This window comes from Nannobrachium achirus (genome assembly GCF_963921795.1).
Source record: "Nannobrachium achirus genome assembly, chromosome: 9".
In the NCBI taxonomy this organism is placed as follows: Eukaryota; Metazoa; Chordata; class Actinopteri; order Myctophiformes; family Myctophidae; genus Nannobrachium; species Nannobrachium achirus.
This window is the reverse complement of record NC_137818.1, coordinates 30,351,151-30,378,378: the sequence shown is the minus strand read 5'-3', so window position 1 is coordinate 30,378,378 and position 27,228 is coordinate 30,351,151. Positions and strand designations below refer to the sequence as shown.

The window sequence follows — 27,228 nt, the reverse complement described above, 5'->3', positions numbered from 1 at the left end:
CTCTAAAGGCAAAGGCCATACTGTATGTCCTTTAGTATTAAAATTACCTGACAGAATGTCCAGTAGTGCTTTATTTGCCGATCTCAGGGTACGTGGAGGCATGTAGTCGGTCACTAGGTCCGAGATATTGGCAGGCCCATCCTGGCCTTGTAATATGTAATAAGTAACATTTTAAAATGTATTCTAAAATCAATTGGCAGCCAGTGCAGGGATGCTAAGATAGGCGTGATGTGGTCATATTTTCTTGTGCTGGTTAGTAGATGGGCTGCGGCATTCTGAACCGATTGAAGGCTTTGGATGGATTTTTTTGAGAGACGTGTACAGGGAGTTGCAGTAGTCGAGGCATGAGTAAATAAAGGCATGGACTACTTTTGACAGGTCGGGGAGGGTCAGGAATCATTTGAGTTTTGAGATATTTCTGATGTGGTAAAATGAAGATTGGATGACCTTTTTAACATGCTGTTGTAGCCTAAGGTCTGTGTCAAAGATTACACCTACGTTTTTTACTGTGGACTGAAGGTTCGGAAGTAGTAGGCCAAGATCTGTTTCGATCTGGGCTCTAGCGAGGCTCTAGCGATTGCACAAGTCAATTCTGAGGTGCGATTCATGAAAGGGAGAGCGGAGTCTTGGTTTGTGCGGCTCAGATGTATCTATTTTTTGTTTGTAAGTCACAAGGTTAAAAGAAAGTTAGAAAACTGTAATGTACAATGTGTGCCTATCAGGAGGAAGATAGCAATGGTGATAACATAAGGAGGTAGATGGTTTGGAAGGGGCTATACACATTAGCAAAGAAATATGTGACCTCAAAACTGAACTGAAAAACTACTTTAACACCTGTAAAGAGAATTCAAGTGGCAGTTCTGAAAGAATTCAAATAGGAAACTCAGTGCTAATGCAAAGAAATCCAGGCACAGTGACAGGAATTGAAGAGCTGTGAAGGAAGCCGTTCTCATGTCTTTGAAGCAAATGAGGACACAGAGATGGCTTAATTCTACAGATACCAACTTGCAGAGCATTTGCTTAAAAACTGCCCACCAAGATTCTAATAAACGTTCTTCAATTTGGCACCAAAGAGATGCCTGACAACTTAAAAAGGCCTGGCAAAAGAATATTTAAGTTGGGTGCAGACAGTTGGACATACACACACACACACACACACACACACACACACACACACACACACACACACACACACACACACACACACACATCATTCTATCTTTTTAGTTTGCTGATGTTTTTATGCAAATCTTTTACCCTGATATGACCCCGAATGTGTAAGGCTGTCTAATGAAACAAAAAATATCCATAATGTTTGTCATCATGTAGAGAGCCAAGTAACATTCCCCAAATAATGAACTCCTAGACATGGAAGTGGCAGTGTTTCACACCACAGTACAACATGACCATGGTGTGCCACCACCAGACGGACACGCTACATTGCTTCACTAACGGCAGGAGAGTGGCTGCAGATATCACTTTACCCACTGCTCAATCAGTGGAACAGATGAGATGGGGACATGCATACAGGCACTTGCATATACTGTACACACACACTCACGCACACAACAGATGGTTGCCTCATGGCTTGTGTGGTGGTCAAAGCCTGTCATTCTTTTCCTTTCCTGTATGCTTGGTGTATGCCTCGAACCAAATGTGGTCAGGTCATGACCTGACGAAGATGTATTGGCATCGAAGCGTTGTCACTGTTGTGTTACCTGCACCCTGTGAATAAAAAGGCTTAAATGTTCTGTTCTAGTGCCTTCCTGCTACATGGACCAGTTAGTATACCTTGTGCTCGTGCAGACGCCGCTTCACCTTTGATTACAGTGGATACTGCCTTGCACTCTGCTACTGGCAATGTAGGGTAGCCTACGACTTGAATTCCACCCTTTGCTCTTCCCAATAAGACGCTGTATTGTTATGTCTGTTTGTTAACGCTGGAGGAATTCAGTCGTTTCTCCTGTTCAGTCAGGACAATACATGAATTGAATTAAAACTAGAAGCAGTGCTCTTCCGATTACAGGTCTCCACCAGGTCAGGTAGGTTATTGTGGCCTCCTGGTGGCACTATAATTGGCCAAAGTGAAAAGGGTGCCTGTAAAATAGCTACTCAGAAGGAACTGGTTTCTAGGGTTAGGACCCGCCGCAGTGGTGTCCGGTAAGAACTTAACCGAGATGCCTTGAATCGTATGAGAGGCTCTGAAGTCTTGCTGGGAGAACTAGCTGAGTATCTGGAGATGGTTGGAGGTGATGATAAGCTATAAGCTTAGGTGATCCTGGCGATAAGGTCTGAGTCGAAGAATGCTTCTACTCTCTCCGGTGTCAAAGGCTCCTATTTATAGGGCTTGTTTGTTTATGAAGGTGACATCAGCATGATGTCATCCTGAGGAGGTCACTAACTAGACATTTCCATATATGGGCCGCTCCTTTGTGTATGATGTGATATCACCCTGATGAAGTCAGCAGCTAGATATCTCCATATATGGAGATATCGAATGTGAGGTGAGGTGAGATACGTCAGTCATTTCCATATATGGTGATTCAACTTCAAGGCGCAATCATGTCAACTGTTAACTGCCGGTATGACGTGAGAGCAATTGAGAGCCTTCGCAACAGCCGCCCCAGATTTCCCGTGGAAATCGATAAAATATTAAGAAGGCTCGAACTGGTCCTCTTGGTGCTCCTTTACTAGTCCCGTCTCTGCTGTATATGTTGTGGTGGTCTGCCGCGGCCTGTCTGATCTTCGATCGATAGGAATGATGGGTGATGGCCCCAGGTAGATCTGACTCATGCTCCAGTGCATGTTAGGATGGTGTTGGTGCTCCTTTGCCTGGTGGTTGTCTTCTTGATGATAAGTGGTCCTCTGCCTATCATGCTCTGATCTTGCTGGGGATCGGGACCGCCCCCTGGATCTCGATGACTGATCATCTCTGGGACAGTCGGTAGGATAGTGATGCCCTGATGGGTTTGGATGAGCTGAGGTCACAGTCTCATGACGCCGCCCCCCGTTGATAGGTAATAGTCCTGATGGCCCTGTATGTTCTGACCTCCAGGGCCCTTGGGCTCCGGGAATAAGTGAACTGATGTCCCGCATCTTCGGTACCTGGGTGTCTGGATTGTGGATGCCCCTAACCTCCAGAGCCCTCGGGCTCCGGAGGCAAACGATGAACCTTAGGTCCCACATCTTCGGGACCTGGGTGTCTGGGTTGCAGACACCCCTGACCTCCAGAGCCCTCGGGCTCCGGAGGCAAACGATGAACCTTAAGTCCCACATCTTCGGGACCTGGGTGTCTGTGGAGCAGACACCCCTGACCTCCAGAGCCCTCGGGCTCCGGAGGCAAACGATGAACCTTAAGTCCCACATCTTCGGGACCTGGGTGTCTGTGGAGCAGACACCCCTGACCTCCAGAGCCCTCGGGCTCCGGAGGCAAACGATGAACCTTAAGTCCCACATCTTCGGGACCTGGGTGTCTGTGGAGCAGACACCCCTGACCTCCAGAGCCCTCGGGCTCCGGAGGCAAACGATGAACCTTAAGTCCCACATCTTCGGGACCTGGGTGTCTGTGGAGCAGACACCCCTGACCTCCAGAGCCCTCGAGCTCCGGAGGCAAACGATGAACCTTAAGTCCCACATCTTCGGGACCTGGGTGTCTGTGGAGCAGACACCCCTGACCTCCAGAACCCTCGGGCTCCGGAGGCAAAAGATGAACCTTAAGTCCCGCATCTTCGGGACCTGGGTGTCTGTGGAGCAGACACCCCGCCTCCAGAGCCCTCGAGCTCTGGTCGGCAAACGATGAACCTTAAGTCCCACATCTTCGGGACCTGGGTGTCTGGGTTGCAGACACCCCTGACCTCCAGAGCCCTCGGGCTCCGGAGGCAAAATACGAACCTGAGAATGGAGATTCATCTGACGAATCGTCTCCACATACTCACCTACCTGATGTTGTAGATCACTGATGATCCGGTCTTTGTCTTGCTTCTGACCATCCTTATCTGGGCAGATTTGTTGCTCGGCCCCTTTTAGGCCCTTTTACCAAGTCGCACGAACTTCCTCCTACCAAAGCCGGTCCCGGCATGACTCACGCCATCTCTCCGATTTTGGCATCTTGTTACTGCGGTAGGCCCCATTCCCGGGTTTCGGCACCATGTAAAATAGCTACTCAGAAGGAACTGGTTTCTAGGGTTAGTACCCGCCGCAGTGGTGTCCGGTAAGAACTTAACCGAGATGCCTTGAATCGTATGAGAGGCTCTGAAGTCTTGCTGGGAGAACTAGCTGAGTATCTGGAGATGGTTGGAGGTGATGATAAGCTATAAGCTTAGGTGATCCTGGCGATAAGGTCTGAGTAGAAGAATGCTTCTACTCTCTCCGGTGTCAAAGGCTCCTATTTATAGGGCTTGTTTGTTTATGAAGGTGACATCAGCATGATGTCATCCTGAGGAGGTCACTAACTAGACATTTCCATATATGGGCCGCTCCTTTGTGTATGATGTGATATCACCCTGATGAAGTCAGCAGCTAGATATCTCCATATATGGAGATATCGAATGTGAGGTGAGGTGAGATACGTCAGTCATTTCCATATATGGTGATTCAACTTCAAGGCGCAATCATGTCAACTGTTAACTGCCGGTATGACGTGAGAGCAATTGAGAGCCTTCGCAACAGTGCCAATTCTCTTCTTTCGGCCTTTCACGGCAAATGGGACGCCGCATTCATGATTTGAGGTATTTTGTTCAAAAACATTTTTTGCAAAGGTTTACCTACTGTTGGCGCTGGCTAATGTGAAAAGTGTGGCATTTGTTCTTTGACCTAGTGGGAATGTGTGTAAAACTTCACACAAATTGCACACTGCGTTCATGATTTGAGGCATTTTGTTCAAAACGGACGAATCCTGCTAACTTTGGAAGGTAATCTTAGCCAATCAGGATGGAATATGAAAAAGCAAAGATATGTCTTGATCACATGACTAATAGAGAGCATGTGTAGCAAGTTGCCTTAAATTTGGATAAAATCTGAAGGAGTCATTAAAAAAGGGTTTTACATAAGTCGGCTTCCTGGTTAGCTATCTTTATCACACACTTCATTTTGGGATGCCAGGGGGTGGTGTTGTGCGGAGAGGCTGGCCCGCCAGGCTACTTCCTGGTGGCGCTATATAATGTAAATGTGAGAAATGAAGGGCAAAGGTTTTTCTTTAGCCTCTAGGGAGTGTGCATACAACATTTTACAGTGAGCGGTGGAGTTCTAGATAAAAAACATAAATCAGGCTGGTATACCACCACCATGAGGCTGATTTTACAATTTTTAAGAAATGTTTGTCTTCTTCGGGCCTAGTGGGAATGTGTGTGCAAAATCTGACAGAAATCACACTGTGTTCATAATTTGAGACATTTTGTTCATAACGGAGCAGTTCTGCAAACTTTGGAAGGCAATCTTAGCCAATCATAATGGAATATGAAAAATCTGAAATTACCATTTTGTTTAATGACTATCAGAGATACTTTGTACCGATTTGTACGTGATTTTTGGACAACATTTGTAGGTGTACTATCCAAAACTGTGTTTTGCACAAATCCGCCTCCTGGTGGTGCTATAACAGGCTGGTGTGAAATATTCAAGGCAGAGGTTCTGCTCTGGCACCCAGGGAGTGTGCGTGCACAGTTTCGCTGCCATCGTGGCAACGGTGCCGGAGATTAGCTGTACACAGACGGAAGGAGAGGACGGACGGACGGACGGACAGACGGACGGACGGACGGACGGACGGACGGACGGACGGACGGATGGACGGACGGACGGACGGACAGACAGGGTGCAAAACACAGTCTCCCCATGCTTTTCGGCTGGTGGAGACAATAAGGGAATCAGCTGAAATAGAGGATGACAAATGTGTTTCTGGCTTAACACAAGTTACGCAACACAGGAGCAGTGTTGAATTCTTCCATTTCAATTTCAACTTTTAGCAGACACTCTAATCTAATCTAGAGCTGCAACAAGTCACTGGCATGAACTCTAGTCAACCGACTAATAAAGGCTGGATGGACAAAAATGTTTTGTTGTATGCAGTAGTGGACAAAGAAGTATATACTCAAATAAATACTCAAGTATTCAAAATGACAAATTACGAAGTACATTTCAGAAATTATCAGAAATGTCAATACAAATTAAAATGAACCCTTTTCAGCAAACGACCAGCATCTTTCGATCTAGCAGACAGGAAACGGGGAGAGAGCGAGATGGGGAGTGACACGCAGTAAAGGCCATCGGGAACAGGACTCAAACCCAAAGCATGTGGTATGCGGCTTTGCGCCCCTGACTTGAAGTTCTGTGGTCAAGTAAAATAAATCTAAACTAAAAAAGTGTGCTCGCAGGTCTCTGCCTGGACGGGTTGTCTACCCAGGGCCAGCAGAAGTTAGGAAGTATATGTACTGTTTGCGCCCCTGAACCTATAGGCCAAAGGGCGCCCAAACTTGAAGTTCTGTGGTCAAGTAAAATAAATCGAAACTAAAAGAACTGTGCTCGCAGGTCTCTGCCTGGGCGGGTTGTCTACCCTGGGCCAGCAAAAGTTAGGAAATATATGTAAGGGGCCAGTCTTACGGTTTACACCAAACTCAATACTCTTTTAAGTTACGCCAATAAAGAATATAAGTAGCTCGAACTTTGTCACACCGGTCTATTATCACAGTACATGGGCTCGTAGAATCCCCGGTGTCTCTGCTCCTCTCCCACACGTCCTCTGAATGAACGCCCGCTGCTCATTCATATACCCAGGTGCTTCTGTTGGCCAGTGGCGATGTCAGTCCTCGCTGCATTGGCTGAGCCGTCTCCACTAGTTATCCTATCAGTGTCCCCATTCACGTAATGTCTCTGGAGTGTGTCTCATTCATGAACATACAAACATGATTAGGGGAAAGAGGAACATTAATACATTAATACAATAGAATACAACAACAAAATTAGAATGGGACCTGAAAAATCTGAGTCATACTTGAACCCCACAGATAACGTGTACCGATTTCTGTGAGTTTTGGAAACAAATGTGTAGGTGTTGTAGCAAAAATGGCAGAAAATGGAATCTGGCACAAACAGGGCGTAGGCTTACATTGCGTTGTGATCCAAAGGAATCCAGGGGGAAAAAAGATGGTGATTGTACGACTGTACGGTTCAAGTGTTATGCCTCATTCACACTACAGATATATAGTTGAACGTTTTGCTTGGTAATTCAATGTAATCTCAATGGAAACCAGCTTTAAAGCTTTCAAAGCTTCGTTCTGTGTGTGTCCTGCATCTTTAAAGCTGGTTTCCATTGAGATTACATTAAATTACCAAGCAAAACGTTCAACTATATATCTGTAGTGTGAATGAGGCATTATTGTGTTGTATTTTGTGTCCCCCGCAAACTTTGGAAGCCAATCATAGTCAACCGGAATGGAATATGAGAAATGTGACAGATTACATGACTACAGAGATGTATACCGTGAGGTTTGGACAAAATATGTAGGAGTGCGTCCATCTCTCTCTCTCTCTCTCTCTCTCTCTCTCTCTCTCTCTCTCTCTCTCTCTCTCTCTCTCTCTCTCTCTCTCACTCACACACACACACACACACACACACACACACACACTTTCACGCTCTCTGCCTCGCTCTACACTCTGTATATGATTCAGTCTCTGTGTGTGGTGTCCACATTACGTTTGCACTGGGTAAATGCGAGAAAGAGTTCTCACCCCTCTACCCACTCTTCGTCTCTCTAGTTCTCTTATTGATGCGTTCAACATTTAAATCAGGTGACATACCCATGCAGATGCCTCACTACCATCACGCCTGACTAGCACATTCTATGACCGATCTTTGGCCACAGTCTACTCTACACTAATCGATGGCCAGGTGGCCCGATGTTGGCTTGGTGTGTCATAGCCATAAACCTACAGGATCGAGTGATCGCTGTTTGAAGGACATACTGTACAGCTGACTGTCCAGGTCAGGACCACACCACACCCAAGCTCTTGGCAGTAGGAAGTAGGAACGAGCCACTAGAGTTATCGATGGAAATGGAAAGATCCTGCAGGAGGCACACGGCAGGACTTTCAGGGGAAGAAGAGAAGCTCAGTCTTATCTGTGAGGTGGTGGAAAGACACTTAAGCCATGAAATGAAAAAGGAGCAATTGTCTCGACTCCAAATGTCTTGCCGAGGACTAGTTACCCATTCAGGCTATTTTTCAGATTCAGGCTGGAGTTGAGGAAGGGGTAAGTTTTATTCATGGGAGTTAAATAAAATGACCACTCAAACCCATTGGGGCTCTAATGGGACAGAATGTAAACACATATTATCCTTCTAAAGTGACACAGACCACCAAATCTGTTATCCACTACTCTGCATTTCAAGATGAATACAGTATTGTCTAATATGAAGAATGAATAGATGCAATAAAAGAGTATGCTCGTTCATGTGACGTCTCTAAAACCTAAAGTCTAGATGATTTATATTGTTATAATAATTGGAATAATCCATGCAATTGGAGTAAACCATGGAAAATAAATGGGACCCATGTTTTTTTTGTGTGGCTTTAAAAACACGGTTGCAAGGTTTACAATTACCTGCATTTTTCACCCACTACGAGACCACTCTGCCTCTACTAGGTCAACGACGGCACTCCTATAATTAGGTCTGCTATACCCAAAACATGTGGGAGTAAGATCTACTATTGACACTTTTTCCACTTGTAATAACTAACGAACTAAATGTCATACACAATATACGTTCACTGAAAGAAGATTGTGAACATGAAATGCACATTTCTCACTAGAAATGTAACCAAGATGCATAAACTATCTTAAAATGATAGTTTAGTTTGTCTTCTTTTTTGCCAAAAGAAAACTGACTGCACCGTCTTGGCTTCACCAACATTACACTGAAATAAATGGGTGATAACAGCCCATATATTTGGGACTGATGTGTGCTGTGATTGCACTTTATCAGGTGACTTTTCTTTTACAAGTGAAAGATGATATCTTTGGAATGTGTTTGCTTTTTAACGGCAAGAAACAAGCACACAGAACAATAAAGTCACTCTTTAGAGATCACCATTCACCATGCGGTCGTGACTGTTTGCACACACTTGCTCCGTGCAGAGACCCCAAGCAGAGTCGTAATTTCAGAAAGAAATAGGGGGGGTGGTGGGTAAGTTACCACTTAAGCTCCATTTCTAAATTAGCGGACATAGTGGATCTACAAGCTCTCAGCGGCAGCGCGCGTTGAGAGCATGTAGTCCACTATTTTTGCAATTTGTTTGGGGGCGAAAAGAGAAAATGTTTGAAATCAGATTGATCTGCAAAAAAATTAATAATCTGAGTTGGGGACAAATATGCATAAAATAACAGAATTTAAGGTTAAATGTGAACACTAGGGGGTGGCCATTGCCATCCCCTGATGGCCCAAATGACGCCCCCTGACCCCAAGCATGCCCATGTAATTACAGGTTTGCCAGAACCACTGGGAGAGGGCTGGGCCTGGGCGAGAGCTAATGAAGCTCAGGCTCAGCATGTGGTGTGCAACAGGGCAGGGTACTCAGTCAGAAAGGCACACTCAGCCAACCAGAAGGCACCACTGGGCCTAATTACAGAGTCTGTGACTAACGATGAAGCCGTGCTCTGAAGTTGTGTGGCCGGAAGTCTCAAGCCTTTGCCGCCCAATCAGCTCACCTCCTGGTCCCAGCTGCACTGTAAATGGTACATCATCATTGTGTTTAGAGCTCCCACCATGCCTTCCTCCCACTGATGCCTGTAGGGTGATGGATAGCCTGTGGGCCTTATATTATATTGTACACTTAATTGCGCCATGCACGTGTGTGCCCCTAATCTCTATATATATGAGCGAATGTGCATGTGCTCAAAGTATGAGCCATTAAACATAATATGTAGCTTTATATAAGCCATTCTCTTCCTCTCGGCTCAGGTTATATTTATAATGCAATATGTGCGTGCACGCCTGTGTTTCCCCGAGTGTCATGGAATTGCATCAAGGTAGGCATGTGTAAATGGATGGTTTGGAGTGGTTTATTTGTTGTTTCCATTTGGGTTGTAGTGGTGATTTGTTTGCCACTGAGAGATGTGGGGGGAGGTTCTCGGGGTGACATGTGATTGGACATGATTTCTCGGAAAGGCTTTATGTGACCAGTAGACAAACTGCGCTGAGAGAAAGCTATCGCTCACTGCTGGACAGTTTATCTTCTCCCTGTAGATCGACTGTTCCTTGGGTAACCATGACTGATGGGGGATAACACATACACACAGGAACAAATCCTTACTCCTGTACGTGCAACTACACCAGTAACTTACACATCTTACAATCCCCCATGATGGCAGTTTCAAGCCAATGTTTACCTGACTTTTTTTTTCTTTGGATGAGCAAGAGATTCTTCCTGTGTCTGAAATCTGAATTAAACTACCGGGCAAATAGGACTTTATAGCAATCTCTCAAAACAGCAGAATCTTTGAGCACCACTGCCCTAAACCTGTAGCATTGTTAGTAGGAATAAATGCAGAGGCACCTGGGAGGAAGTGGAGTGAGAAAGGGGAGGCGCCCGCGCCTGTTTCCACACAAAAAGGAGGTGGTGAACCAAGTCAAAAGCTAAGAAGAAACTGAATGGGTTTCAGATTTGGACTAAAGATCCTCACAAAAAAATATCATGCTGCCATTCTGACAACGAGATAAATGAGCCTTTCGCCCCAGAAGTAAAACAAGCTTTTTATCAGCAGAACAATTGAGCCAGCTAGACAACTGAGCCGGAATTGCATGACTGGTGCGCGAGCGAGCTTGAGGAGCTGTCCAAGTGCTGAAAGTGCAAGCAGACTGTCAGTCAAGACAAGTGGCGTCACTCATGATTCATGTTTTAATTTAGTTTCCAAGCTTATTTTTCTTTTTACATTTACTTTAAGATTAAGAATATAAGCTTGAGATACATACCACTCTGACTCTGTGGCATGTTTAACAGACAATTAAGTTATTTGCCCGATATTTTGCATGGTAGCCTATAGCCTACTAAGCTACATGGGCCGCATGGAATACAAATTATATGTGTAATAAATGTTTCATTCTGCTAATGAAACCCATGGGATCCAACCTACATTCAGCAGTAGGTTACACTGCAAGCAATTACACAATTGGCTGATATTAAATGGGGAAATAATTAAACTGCCCTTTTCAGCTTGACATGTCTTCTTTCACTCCTGTCCTTTAAATTAATGCCCCTCACAAACCTGACAATCTGTAGCCAAACATCGGTTCCCGTAATCTGCATTGAACAGCAGTAGCAAGCTGCATGCAGAAGAATGCAGTCTGCACACTTGCAGTGGGAGGAGTTCGCAGCTTTTACTTTTCAAACGCCCCGTCGCCAGAACAGATCATTCCTTGCATGTAGAGACTGAGAGACTAAAGTGAAGTTCATGCCAGTGCTTGGTTATCGTTCCAAGCCACTGTCTGGTCAAAGTGATCATCATTTCCAGTCAACTTTCTACACAGCTACACTTCCCATGGAGAGTTAAGACTGAGACTGGACATCCCTCATCTGCTGCGCGTCGACTCGTCTCTCTGCTCCGCGCGCCCGCGTTTTGCGGAGGGACTGGGAGTGATATTTAGGGACGCACTCGTGGCCAGGCTGGGTGAACCGGGGAGCTGGCCCGGGTCTCCCGAACGCATGGAGGGAGACGTTATGGACAAAGTGGAGGCCATGGCGACCGTCTGTGACTTCGACCCGATCACAGGCAGCATCCCGGCCACCAAAGTGGAGATCACCGTCTCTTGCAGGTAAGTGCGCTGCTGAGTGTGCGCCAAAGAATTTGGGACTGGTGAATGGTCCGTGCGCTTTGGATACCTTGACTGTAAGCAACGTTTAGACGCAAACTGGTGCCGTTAGTTGCCAACGGTAAATGGCTATATAAGGGTGTACACATAATATTTTCTTGCCAGTTCCAAAACATCCACCCATCCCATCCCCACGATAGCCTATCGTTTTCTTTTTTTCTTTTTTCTTTTTTTTTTCAAGTAGACTATTCCACTGTTTCATGTGACGATGTGGTGGCATCAAACGTTTAAGCCATTATTTTAAACTCTTAATTCTTAAAGTTGTTTGTTCTTGCTTGCAGTCTTTTTTTGTTGAATTTGTTGCACCATGCAGGCGGTCATCCATTGCTGGGAGTGTGTGTGTAGGCGTGTGTGCCTCGGTTGATATCGACCTTTGGAGAGTTTGTTGGCGCATGTGAGAAGCTCACTTGGCTTGAGGCAAATGTGCCACATATTGACCCTTCACTGAAAGTTACACAGAAACACAAAAGACGAAGCATGATGGGAAGGAGTTAGGGTGGGGCGTGCTGGCCGCTGGTTGCAGTCAAACGACCAGATACTTGATTGCAGATTGATTGTCATAATTATACACCAAAAACTAAAGCTTTTATTTAATAATAATAATAATTTTAAATGCTTCTGGGGAAATTGCTAGGCCTACTCATGTAAAAAAAAAAGCAGAAGAGATAATTAAAAAAATGTTAATCATACAGTGGGTGATAGATATACAGTATTAGATATTGAGTGAAGGAGTCAAGGATAGAGATGTGAAATGTGGTTTCTGTGAACCTCATATGCCTCAGGATGCTGGGGAGGGTTGGTGGGAGGACTATGGTGGTGGGCTATGGCTGCTTCGGGGGATTTTGTCTTTCTTTATTGTTATTTCCGTTGTGAACATTGATTATGTGCTTTGTGTTTGTTCATTTTGAAAAGAAAGAAAAGCTGTATGCTGGTACATCTTATTCAGTTTATATCAGTTTATTGAGTATAGCCTATGCAGTAAATCAGTATTTGTCATTTTGAACAATATCTTCCAATCTACAGTTTTCTCTTGTGTTTGCCAATGATGAATGTTGGTTTCAGTACTGTGAGGTTATCAGGAATCAATATAATATGCTGTATGTCATATGGAGACATTTATCAGCCAGCTGCATGTGAGCACCATACCTCTCCACTTCAGCTCTCCTCCTATCTGAATCTTTCTAGAAATAAACACTCATTCGATTCGCCTGAGCCTGGGGTCAGTGTGCTAGGTGTGCTCGAGAAATGTACCAATCATGTCTTTGATTGGTAGGTACATTTTCTTCTTTTCTTTTAAAACAACGAGCATGTTGTTTTGGAAGCCCTTAAAAAATATGCTGTGATGTGATGCTTCATAATAAACACATATTTAGAACAAGCCAGTCTTCAAAACCATTTCCAAAAACTATATAATGAACTCATCTGTCACATTAGGAAAAAACAGCAGTTGGCTGGTATAAATAGAAACATTCAAGAGAGCGAAGTAATGAGACTGATACAGTGTGAGTCCAATCTAAAAATGTTCTGTTAGAGTTTGTGAAAATATGCATTGGAACCTGCATCATCACAACGGGGGCGATTGTGCCTCCCTGTTTGCTTCTCATTATGTTGTAGGAAGAAATCAATAACAGGTCCATGGTTTGTGCAACAGATTCAGAATGTATTTGTGACATCAAGTGTAAAGTTTTTTTCTTTTCTTTTTTTTCTTTTGCAATCTCCACCATGTTGTAGTATTCTGTGAGAATCGAGAGGACAGGAGTGAGAGGAAAGGGAAAGAAACATAAACAGGTTGAATAAAATAGAAGAAGAAATAGACAGTGTAGGCTCAGAGCCTCTGCCTGATGACAATAATAATAATATTATTAATAATAATATCTCCCTCCAACCAAGTGGGAATTCCCCTTATTAGGCTAGTGGTTTCCATCATGTGGGAGACCCCGGGGTCGAATCTCAGGCATTACATAATGTATGCATACCGATGGGTATGCCTATACTCATGGGATAGCAGGTAATCCAGGTATATCCATGATGTTTAGAACATTAGGTATAGCCACAGGGGCGTCACACCAAATTCTGGGCCCTGGGTACAAGGATTCACTGCGGGCCCCCCATGAATGTTAACTATTGAAAAATAGCAGATATACAAGCTCACAGCGCGGCACCGAGTCCCGCTTTGCGAGCTTGTAGATCTGCTATTTTTGAAAAGTTGTGAAAATGTGTGCAAGAAACCTATGTCAAGGACCCCCAAGATGATATGTATTTGGCCACGGACCCCGATCTCAAAATATTTAGTTCCAGGGACCCCCCAGAAGCAAAATTTGAGTTACAAATGTTCACTTAAAAAATACATATATTCAAAGATTTGCGCACATTTTCACGACTTTTCAAAAATAGCAGATCTACAAGCTCGCAGCGCGGCACTCGGTGCCGCGCTGTGAGCTTGTATATCTGCTATTTTTCAATAGCTAAAGTTACTAGGGCCCCTCCACCTTGGGCCCTAGTAACTCAGTCCCACTTTCCTACCCCTTGTGACGCCCCTGTATAGCCATGATGTTTAGAACATTAGGTATTTGCACCTACCTACTGAAGTTGAATTTGCACCTACTGTACATAAATGCATACTGTGAAGTTGAATATATTAATCTGTTGCACATAGAACACACTGTGAAGATGTTTACAAAAGTTAAGTGCAGTACAGTAGCAACTACTGGAAAAATATGCTGTGGCGTATAGAATATGCCAAACTTTTTGCACATGTACATCTGAGGATGCTCTTTTCTTTTCCTGTTGCTCTTTTTGCCTTTTGCACTCCTTTATTTTTATCTTCTTTTCTTTTTTACGTCTTACTATTATTTACACCTTTTTCGATTATTATTATTATTATTATTAGATGTGGTTTGCTGTTATTATATTGTTTTTGAGCGGTGGTTACACCGTCTCCTATACGTGGCCGTGTGTGTATGCGTGTGTGTGTGCGTGTGTGTGTGTCTGTATGTAGCCTGCAGGCCTGCAGTACCTTTTATGACCACACATGTTAAGGGAGGGGCGCTGTTGTTCAGGCCAGGCACACACACACACACACACACACACACACACACACACACACACACACACACACACACACACAGGGGGGAAGGGGGGGTAAACCACCGCTCAGTTCACACGGGTGTGATTTTTTGATATACGACTGGATTGTCTGAAGGATGCCAAACAAAGACACATTTTACTCTTATGTACCTGTACAAAAGACGTAACAATAAAATACAACCTTGAACCTTGAATATACATGATGTTTAGAACATTAGCATCATATAAAGGTGTGTATAATGTTCTTTTGGACACAATAGCTTCATTATGCAGGTGCGTATAACGTGAGAATAGAGATAGTTCTTAAGGTGTTGTTTCAAGACCAGTTTGTGCCGCATGGAAAAAATTAAAAACACACACGTATTTCACATACAGTAGCCTACAGTAAAATACCTCCCACCAGGTACTGTACATCTGCATTAAGGAAGCATGAACATAATCTACATAAGGAGAGGTAATCCAACATAGGGGACTTAACAAAACACTGTGTGTGTGTGTGTGTGTGTGTGTGTGTGCGTGTGTGCGTGCGTGCGTGCGTGCGTGCGTGCGTGCGTGCGTGCGTGCGTGTGTGTGTGTGTATGTATGTGTGTTAATATTGTTTTGCACCTGTACTTGTTGCCCATCTGTTATTCCATGTATTTACATATTTGGCCACAGATGCTATGTACATTATTTAGATAAAATGTACTACTTGCTTCAACAGAAGTATGTTATTTAAATAGCCTGTTATGTAGGCAGATTCAAAGTGTGATGCCATCTGCCATCTTAGTTACTTTATAGCACATCATTTTCTATTAACTCGATTTACCCAACCACTTAGGCGCCGTACAGACATCTGCGTCACGCATCATCATCTTATCGTATGAGAATGGCCACTGGGGGCGCCGTACTAATGCATTCTCAATGCAAGGTTGTTTGGTGTTTTGTCGTTGCCGTGTCTCTTCAAGAGCGTACAGGCTGCGGTTGAGCTAGAGACACGGCAACGACAAAAAACCAAACAACCTTCCATTGACAATGCATTAGTACGGCGCCCCCACCCCCAGTGGCCATTCTCAGACGATAAGATGATGATGCGTGACGCACATGTGTGAGCGCGGCCTTACCCTGTCGTTGGTTGACTACACACTGAAAAAAAACATGGCTAAATGGTTCCACAAAGAACCTTCCAAAAATGAAAACATTTATTTACTAAATTGTTTATCGATATCTCACCCAAAGGAGAACTTGAATTCTGGAGAAGTTTTTGTCGCATTCCTAAGCCACTCATTTGAGGAAACTCTTTGAGTCTCCATAGGGAACAAACCAGGCTCTTTGTGTCTCTATAGGGAACCATCATCAAATTATTGGCTTAGGAATATGACCAAAACAAAAAAAATATCTATGAATTCAAGTGAGTAATCGATTGAAAAAAGTTATTTTTTGGGTGAACTATACCTCTAATGGTTCTTGTGTTACTCCTTTTTGTCAACGCCCATTGAGGAACCAAAAATGGTCCCTCATAGAATCATTCACCGGAAGGGTGCTTGGTTGTTGTTGTTGTTGTATTGCTGTGCAGACCCTTGCCTTCCATTAATTTCTCCCAAAACAAAGGCTTGCTTTAGGATACAGTTAATATTCTCTAGAAACACAAATTCTTGTTCTCAACCGCCCTTGAAATAATATTGCCTGATACAAGATGCGTCATCTCGAGGATCTTTTGGGCTTCCTAGAGATTGCTTGCTCAAATATTTAACCCTGAGGATGCCTCGATTAGACAGTTCACCAGCTGAATGCATGAAAATTATTTGGAGCACACACACGCACATGCGCGCCCACGCACACACACCCAACGACCCCCGTTGAGGGGCATCCAGGTGTTTTTTTTAACACATACTGTATCTTTTCTTATGGAGGTCCCTGCCCCTGGCATAAAACATTTTCACATTTTCATTTTCAGATGATGTACCGGTACCTATTTTAATGTAATGTGGCCGTGCCAAATACATCATTACATTAAAATAGGTACATCATCGTTTTGGGGGTCCTCAACATGTAAATGCTCGAGAAGCACTGCCCTGGGGTTCTGTTTGGTCTGTCCCATTGTAATGATCAGAAACACTGTTAATGTGGGTGAGAGGCACCAACATCACAGCCCTGTGTAATTGATTTAGTAAGGCTGAGAGCTCTGAGATTGCGGTGTACGTGGAATTGAATTGCAGCATGCACCCCTACAGGCGTTCTTCTCATAACCCGGTGCTGTTATTGCAGAAAGCCTCTCTACAAACAGGAGGCACCGATACAGACAGCTCTGTATCAAAACAACGAGTGCATATCTCTGTGCACATTGTTTCTGCTCTGTGAGTATGATTGGTTGGGTTCACGGGTCAGCCGATGAGCTGAGCCTCAGAACGTGTGCTTCCCATCAGAGAAGGCTGCATGCCAACTTACAGCAGCGTAAAGGTGCCTGCTTGAAACCCAATTGGTTTCTAGTCCTGTGTTCCTTCTCAGAAATATGTCATTGAATACAGCTCAATGGGTTAAGACTGGAAAGTGGTTATGGACCCGTGGCGCATTTAAAGGCTCCGTGGCCACGGGTAAAGTGGCAGTAATGAGTATTTTCAGTGGTTGATAGTTGAGTAGCTCTTCTGAATATTTCATAAGCTGGATCATGCCAAAACGAGGCGCAAAGTAGTAACTGTGAATCCAGCTGGATTTCAGATGATGCCCTTTTTATATCTCGGCATAGCAGCCTGTCTTACTGTTCCCATGTAAATGACTTGAGGGAAACTGGGAATTCTCTTGGTCCAAATAGCCACTGAGAAAGACTGTCATTGGTAATCAGTAGTAGAAAATTCACATTGACAAATACCAACTCTGTCTACCTCTGTGACCACAGAGCAAAAATTGATTTTATTGATAGACTCAACAACGCAACACAGCATCAATGGCACGTGGCCACTCAAGGGAGTAGAAGTTATAACGTTGAATTATTCCTGACGTGACAGTGAAAGTCACTTATATTTGGGAACAGGGCAGATTAGTCTAAATCACTTATTTATTTTTAAGCAGATCTAGAGCAAACTAGAGTTTCGTAATGCATCTACTGACAAATTCCCCCCCTCTACACTGTGCTCTGTATCACATCTGACAACCCAGGTTTAGACATTTCCCATTGCCTGGACGCCATCAGAGCACTGTGAAGACATTGCTGCTTATTGTTTACTCCCTCTTTCTATTATGGTTAGATGCTAATGCGGCCCCATCCTCCATTGTATCACACCATTGCCTCTGAGCTCTGCGATTCCCATTCATTTGGTGTGACAGATTGGTTAGAGTAGCACCGCACCGATCAATGGATTCCATGGCCTGCGGGTTTTAACTCAGCTGGGAAATGCTTTAGTCCCGGGGTATTCATTACCTGATGCAACACACAGCCAAGATCACACAGGTCACATCACGTCCAGTATTCTGTGACAAATGGTTGCAGGGTAGGATTCCTGCACATCCCTTCACGAAGTTCACGCAAGGCTCCTGATTGCTGCTCTCTCGGGCCAATCTGGAATCATGTCGCGTGTCAATCAATATAGCAGCCAGGCGGGGGGAGTTGTAACGAACGCATTGGGGGTGATTAGACATGTTGCGCTGTAGCTTTATATGTAAAAAAGAAAGTTGGAGGAGAGCAATTACAGTTCTAGCTGGTTAACCAACCTTGTTGTTTATTTGACTGCATTGACACTGACATTGTGACAAATTGCTCTAGTTGGTTGTGATTGATTTAGCACAGGGGTCTTCAGCGTTTTAAGGCCAAGTACCCCTTAACTGAGAGGGAGCTAGAGCAGGGACCCCCACTACATACTGTACAAAATTGTGTTGCAGATTTTCATCGATTTTATGAAAGTACTGTTATCAGTCTATGACATTTAACCACTTAAATCACGGATACTTTTCCTTTTCACTTTACACCAAACCTATTTGCCAACAATAGCAGCTCTACAACACCTCGCAGCGTGAGGCGTTGAGAGCTTGTAGAGCTGCTATTGTTGGCTAAAGTTCTCCTCTCCGAGGGTTCAAGTTGTTCATTGAAAATAATGATCCTATCACACAAAGATTTGGTGGCCCCCTTGAAGTAACTCTGAGGACCCCTTAGGGGTCCCGGACCCCCTGTTGAAGACTCCTGATTTAGCACCACAATGCATCTCATGTTTTACTATAACCCAATTCCTGTGACCTGGTTTCTTGACTGAAACATCTTTGTGTTTTTGTGCTGGGAGGAACGGAACTGGTTTATTGTGCATAAAATATTAATTGAAGATCTCTCTCTGTAAGATAGTGAGATTTCAATTTGAGAATGTTCTACTAAGCCCCATTCTTCTCGTACCCTGTTCTGAGTTAAAACTGACCCCAGGCAGACTCACAGCTTTTATCTCCCGGGAGTGAGTGATCTGACACATCTGTGTGTGTGTGTGTGTGTGTGTGTGTGTGTGTGTGTGTGTGTGTGTGTGTGTGTGTGTGTGTGTGTGTGTGCGTGTGCGTGCGCGTGCGTGCGTGCTTGGGGGGGCATGAAGGCGCCAGGAGAGAGTAGATCCTTTCCAATTTTGGGGATGTTAGGATTGCACAGGCAAGTCGTCGATGAAGCGAATAATTATGCATGGACCCCTTAAACTGTGAAAATATATTTGGATGTGGTGGTGTCAGTGTTATTAATACATTCTCATTTGGGATGTATAGCAGCCAAGGAGGCGGTAAAGTGGTGCAGTCATGTCAGCTGGCTGTTGACATGTGCTGCATGTCACATGTATTGACTTCAGTGATTGAAGGAGTACTGGTAAAGTCAGTGGTGGAAAAAGTACTCAAATGTTTTAAGTAAAAGTATAATACTGCAATGTAGCAATATTCGAATGGCCAAGTGGTTAATGTATGTTTTGTAATAGGCTAATAATCAAAATCTAAAAAGTAACTAGTAACTAAAGTTTTCAAATAATTGTAGTGGAGTAAAAAGTAGTGATCCGAGATGTAGTGGAGTAAAAGTAAAAGTACTGTAAATTGGAAATACTCAAGTAAAGTGCAAATGCCTCAACATCGTACTTAAGTACAGTACTTAAGTAAATGTACTTAGTTACTTTACACCACTGAGTAAAGCCAGTACCACAAATGTCTGCCTGACTCTTTGTGGTCTGGTAAGGCTCCATACTGTAGGCACTAGGCATATACTGTAGTTTCAAGTCATTTAGTGGGTGATTGGCTCACCGTTTAACCAATCAGAACCACAAATGTACAATAATAATAAACTTATAATGAACCCAGGGAGACTAAATGTTGTCTGCCTTGAGAAAGACCTTCAATAAACGTTTTAATGAATTCTATAGCAGCACCGATGTAAACCTCTTCAAGCAGTCATTGTGGTAATTTAAAATGTAGAGCTGCTTGTGTGTTTTCATCATCTAAAACCCTCTCCACATTTCACTGATTGGTTTGGCTACCAAAAACTGGGCACAAACGATTCTCAGTGGTTGTTTGCTAGACTACCATCTTGTGGCGAAAATTTAAATTTGAATATTTATTTAGATATGTGACTGGATATGTGTGTATCAGGATATAGTGGACCTGTATTCAGGGACGTGCTGGGCCCCTGATTCAGCCCAGGAAAAAGAGTTGGAGAGGCCCTCATTGCGCGCTATAGAGAGATCTCTCTATAGCACTGCTGCTACTCAAAGATTTGCCATTTCAGATCATGACAAGTGACAAGCCAGTGGGCCAATTACATGAGTTATATTTCGTCGTTGTCGGGTGGAAACCGTTTGTTTTGTATTTATCATTTTAAAAATTATATAAACTATGAAAACAGCCGATCTATGTACAAGCACACAACGCCTCGCACCGCGAGGCGTTGTGTGCTTGTAGATCTGCTGTTTTCACTACTTTTGTGCGACGGCCTTGACTGATGAAGCAGGGCTTTGCTTTGCGAAAAAAAATACAAATTTGAAACTTGGAGATACGCGGTTTCTGCCCCACAGTGACAATTTACTTTATTGGCCGCCTAGCCCCCAAAATGGAACAAAGGTCGACATTTTATTTTTAATTTTTTCCTAATGGCCGGCCTGGACCAGCCAGGAATGAACCGGCCGTTCGGGAGTCCCGCTTTTCCCAATTACCAGCACGACCCTGCCTGTATTCATGACAGTATGTTTTCGGTTACATATCGGCACTCCGACACATTGCTATTCCGACCCCCTAAACCTAACCTTAACCTCAGTAAAACTAACGCTGGTGAATGCTAACCTGGTGAAATGCTAACCTGCCCTGCCGACGCTGGTACACAACAATAGGCAACATTACGCAAATGTCTGAAAATGATATATTTTATATCTTATTCAAAATGTTCAGAAATACCATATCTACACGCTCATAACGCAACGTGAGCTTGGAGATCGTCAACTTTTGCTATCCATTGTACAAAGAATCAGGGTTCACTCCTGTAAAATGTAAACAAACCAAAAATAAGAATAACAGGAAAATGGACTGGTTGTTTTTATTTTTGTATATAGGGCTTTAAGTTAATTGCTCCAGGGTTTGGCTGTACACTGGAACGTTACTACAATAATTGGAGAGGCCAAGCCTTTTTTTCTGTCAGCAGATGGCCAGTGCAGGAACGCTCAAATTCAACTGGGTTTTCAGTCACCCAAAATATCCCCCAGTGGTCTGGCCATAGGATAGGCTTTGTTCCCCACCTCGAATGGACCTACACGATGTATAATGTAACTTATTGCACCTTTATCCTTTTTTTTTGTTACTCCCAATGGTCCAGGCTGCCAAAATCGAGTTTGACAAGTTGCTTATTTTTTCCTCTGGATGGTGCTGTTTACTAGCTTATGGGTCTCCAATTATTTCGCATGGGAAGGTCACCTGACATGAACGTTGATGACATCACCGTAACAAAATCTGCGTTTCTGTTTTTTTAGGGGAGAAATCGCACCGGTGTGAAGTGAGCGGTGCAAACACGACACACGTGCATATCTCCTTGCATGGACCGTTCTGTCCGTGACGTCAGTTACTTTATGTGTATGGCCATGGATCCTTTCTCCATACATGGAGATTCCGTGCTCATATTTTTGTTTGGCTAATTCACAAAAAGTGCAGCGTAAAAGAGATTTGCACCGCTCCAAAAAGGAAAAAGCATCATAATGTTAGTCTATGGGACAGTGGTGAAAAGTGACGCTGGATGGCGCTGTTCTCTAGCTTATGGATCACCACCAATTATTTACGGGGTACCCGGAAGGTCACCTGACATGTTGATGATGTAATCGGAACAAATACAAATAAAAGCCTTATTCTATGGGACGAGTGGTGGAAACGAGGTGGACGCGAGTGGACAGGAATTATTTTCCAACTCCAGGACACCCTTGCGCATCTTTTGAGCTGCGAGCAAATCAGAGCAACATGGAATATTACATGATTTTTCGAAGGCTAGTGAAAACCTTTTCTGTAACCCCAAAAGTCCTGACCTCTGATCAACATACAATTAAATTTAAAAAAATCACACCCAGTGTTAACACTTGGGGAGCCAAACTCGTTCAGGGACGAGTTAAGGCCACTAGGTGTCCCTCTGCCACAGGAAGTTATCTCGTTCACAGACGAGGCAACAAACAGTTAACTTTTTGAGCCTGCAGCTGCCCTTTGCATGACCTGAGTCCATTACGTCACCCAGTCAGTGCAGGCAGCCCCTCTAGGGAAGACATCACGGAAGGACTTAACATTGCTTTAGATTCTACTTTGAAACATAAGAACGGCTTTATCTAAGAATGAAGTGAAAACAGCCCCATGGAAGCAGAGAGCTGATTGTTTTCACGGCGACACTTTACCGCGATTTTACCGCGATTTTTGGATTTTAGTTTCGCGAGCGTTTGTAAACAAATGGATTATCCTCCTCAATCTTCTCTGGACACGCACGTGCACACGCACGAAGCTTGCGAGGCACGTCAAAACAAAGCGTAAGTCAATGGTGGCAGCAGCAACAGCTATAAATGTTATAAACCTTAGCAGCCCATGTGTTAAGTGAGCGGTGCTATTTATGAGTTCATTTCATTAAGCGTCCCGCAAATCTTGGCTACTGTGGGATGTGGCGGGACATACCGTACATACAGACACATACTGTACGTACATACAGAGCTAAGAGTGTGTGCCATGAAAACTGTAGGAGGAGTAGTGTGATGAACTCAGTGGTGGAAAAAGTACTCACATATTTTACTTAAGTAAAAGTATCACTGCAATGTAGAAATACTCCATTACAAGTAAAAGTCCGGAATTCAAAACATAAAGGTATGAAAGTATTGGCATCAAAATGTACCAAAAGTAAAAGTACGAAATGTTTGAAAATAGCATACAGCTCACAACATGTCGCATCGCAACGCGTTGTGAGCTTGTAGATCGGCTATTTTCAAATAGCCTTGGTATAAAATAGGGCTAAAGTGGTTTATGTAGGTTTTATAATATTATAATTTATATCTGCAAAGTAACTAGTAAATAAAGTTATATATTATATTATAATATTTGGATCAGAGATGAAGTGGAGTAGAAGTAAAAGTATTGGAAATTGCAATACTCAAGTAAAGTACAAATACCTGAAAGTTGTACTTACTGTACAGGACTTAAGTAAATCTATTTAGTTACTTTACAACACTGTCCGAGTGGTTATTCATTCTGATATCTCACTTGTAAGTTGGTCTGGTCTGTATGAGTTCATGCTTACATTACAATTTACCTCCCACTTCTTCTTCATTCCTTTCACATACACGGCTCCACATGTCATGCCAACACCAATTACACATATTCCTTCTCTCTTTCCTTTATGTTGTGCATGTTCCTCCCCCTCTGACTTGATGTGAATGCCAAAACCGACACCTACAACCTGTCACTTGCTATCGGGCAGAAACCTCTTCTCATCTCCATTTTTGTTTTTGTTTCATGTTTTTTCCTAAATTAGCTCCCTACTCGATCATACTACACACCGTCAAACAAAAATATCTAAAATAGCAGATCCACTGAGCTAGTAGATCTTCTACTTTTGCTACTGAATTTGAATCCTGAAAGGTCAGAGACATAGTAGAGAGAGTGTACAAGATCCTAACCGTACTTGATGTTGAGGTTGGTAGTAAAATTGTTTTAGCCTGTGTGGCACAGTATGTGGTTCTCCCTCTCTCTCTGTGTGTGTGTGTGTGTGTGTGTGTGTGTGTGTGTGTGTGTGTGTGTGTGTGTGTGTGTGTGTGTGTGTGTGTGTGTGTGTGTACGTGACACACATACTGTGCTTGTGAATATTGTTTATGTATCTAACAGTTTGGGTGTTCTCAGAGAGCGAGATGAAGCCAAATCCTTGTGAATTCACCCACCAGGCGAAGTTGAAAGTACTCCATCTGGGTAGTAAGCGTTGCCGTGTGCACAATCATCTCCCCCAGCTCCTCACAGAAGCCCATCTCCACAGAAACCCTGAGCTGTCAAAGTGTGCAATTAGCAGTGATATTATTCCCAGTCCAAACATTAGTCACACGCAGCCACATAGTGGAGTTAGCCTCAGGGAGTCGTAGCATATCGCCGTTGTCGGGTGGAAACCTCGTATCTCCAAGTTTCAAATTTGTAAGTTCTTTCACAAAGCAAAGCCCTGCTTCATCATACAAGGCCGTCGCACGAAAGTAGTGAAAACAGCCGATCTACAAGCACACAACGCCTCGCACCGCGAGGCGTTGTGTGCTTGTAGATCTGCTATTTTCACTAGTTTAGTTCATTTTTAAAACGATAAATGCAAAACGAACGGTTTTGGACATACAAGGTATTCACCCGACAACGACGATATAATATATGCTGCGACTCCCTTGGGATAGGTGTGTGTGTGCGCGTGTGCATTGTTATTTGCCTGGCCGTCAGTTGGAGCGGTTTGATCACTTGGATTCTGTCACTGCTTTATAAAGACGGCCACCCAGGGAGTGCTCTGCTGCAGGTATGTAGACCTAGTGAGATCCCAGGGTGAACAGAAAATGGAATAATTAAACAGATGGAGGAGGAAAATGACACCTGGCGCCATCGCAGTGAAGGTCAGCAGATGGGTCTGTCACTAATAACGGGGCCAGATTGCGTGCAATGAGCTTGATTGGATGAGAGGTCGTGAGATTGAGACAAAAGCTATTCATCCTTCTGCGTTATCTCCCATCACCACCAGCACCTGCTGTGTTTCACAGATAGACAAGATCATTCAGATAGGGATGGTTACCTACGCTGGTATGCAGGGTGGGGAATCTCATCAGCTCTTTTTGGAGCGGCGCTCCTACGTCTGGCTTTGTGTATATGTATGACCGTATGAGCACAGAACTCTGTAAGAGCGCCGAACTCCATGTATGGAGATATCTAACGTCACAGACAGAACGGCCCATACAAGGAAATATGCACGTGTTTGATACCAGGCACGGGTGGGATTTTTACGTTTGTAATCATTTTTAGCCATGCAATCAGCAGAGTTCTAAGGACAGCTATTGCTTTCTGCTTCAGTTGTACAAAAATATCAGATCTACAAGCTCACAAGTGTATCATCCACAATGCGTTGTGAACTTGTAGATCGACTTAAATCGGTCTTCGGGAGGGCCCGTCCGCCCTAGCCTGACTGCAAGCGTCAGACTCTATCACACACTTCGTTTCGGGATTAGAGTCTGATCCTGCGGACGGAGATTCTACTTCAGCGTGGGCGGGCTAAAGCCTATTGACGTCTCACACACACACACACACACACACACACACACACACGCGCACACACACACACACACACACACACACACACACACACACGCGCGCACACACACACACACACACACACACACACACACACACACACGCTTAGAGCCCCCGACGGCGACGTGGCGTGACATTGAAAAAATACGTTATTTCTCATAACCTATTATATGACTGCATGTTTACGTTAGTGCAAAATGGTATTAAAACGTAATGAAACGGCACTATTGTATAGTTTATTAAAAGAATTCGAGTCGAGTCTGACTCCGCCATGACAGTTTTCACGGACCAATCAGAGTCCACTAGCTGCTCACGTGGGCAGAAGAGCACCAATCAGAGTCCACTAGGGACTCTCATGTGGGCAGAACAGCTCCAAAGGGAGGGGGCTGGGGGGGGGGGGGCTGGGACCGGACCAGCCTACCACGTGCCTCAAGTCTACAGCCCTGATTGGCCCATTCAATTCGCCCGCTCCTCGGGCGAGCTTGAAATAAAATAAAATATCTCCGGTGTCAGTCCACACTACACACCACCCACCAACAGGGGGTGGTGATGGGCGGACTGATTTATCAGGCTACGTCAGGCTAACATATACATACATATATGTAGTCCTGGTCAAGTACGATGTACTATGCATCTCTCCAGTTTGGCTTTCTGACCCCAAGGCCTCCAGTGATGTTCCTTAAAGGCATATTAGATAGAAGTTCCTACTCATCTGACCTTTCTGACCCCATAGTGTGTGAGAGGAATGGTAGTCCATTGTCAGAGTGGAAGAGTAAAAGTCATGGGTCAGGAGTCAGGACAGAAATTGAGAATATATAGTTGTCAGTAAGCTTAAATTTGTATCCAAGGCATTGATTGATTGATTGATTGATTGATTGATTGATTGATTGATTGATTGAAGACTTTATTAGAAGTTTGCATAGAAAAAGGTACAGTTTCATGACGGTACAGTTCACTGGTACAAGGTCAACTAAAAGGAGATCCTAGAAAAGAATACGCTTATTTCCATAGGAAACCATTGAAGTATCTCATATAACATTGAATGACAGACGGATAGAACACAGTACTATGCAGTAGATAATATAGTAATAAAAAAAAGTAAATAAAAATAAAATAAACAGTGCAAAAAATATATACAGTAGGTAAATACAAAGAAGGGTCAGGGTAGGCTGGGCTAGGTTTGTTATTGCCAGTTGCGAATGGCTGCCGCCTGTAATTGGTTTTTCAGGGCAATTTTCAAGGGTGCTAGGGGGTATAATTTCTTCATTTTAGGGGCAAAGCAAATTGGCCTTCTTGTCTGTCTACATGACAAGAAAGAGACACTGGTGTCTAGATGTTGGCAAGACAGAGACAGAGGAGAAAGTGGTACAGTCAGCTGGGGCATTAAGGCCACTGTGGCCTCAGGGTATACCATTTTTTTGAGGGGCAAAAGGCCAAACTGCGGGGCAACGACGGCCATGGCCTTCATGGCCTCCCTGAAATTCCTGCCCTTCTAGGCACCCTCCTGTGTGCTCTACAATAAATATCTTTGGCA

General features: G+C 43.9%; 1 protein-coding gene across 1 annotated transcript in view; it reads left to right on the top strand.

The window, feature by feature from the left end:
- Positions 1 to 11,674: 11,674 nt before the first annotated feature.
- Positions 11,675 to 27,228, top strand: part of cpne5a (copine Va) — a gene marked incomplete at its 3' end in the record, with an annotated part of 99,603 nt that continues 84,049 nt past the window's right edge. The window contains exon 1 of the mRNA XM_080733956.1: positions 11,675 to 11,801. Coding sequence (XP_080590082.1) covers positions 11,692 to 11,801 — 110 coding nt within the window. The 5' untranslated portion in view covers positions 11,675 to 11,691. The remainder of the gene's footprint in view (positions 11,802 to 27,228) is intronic.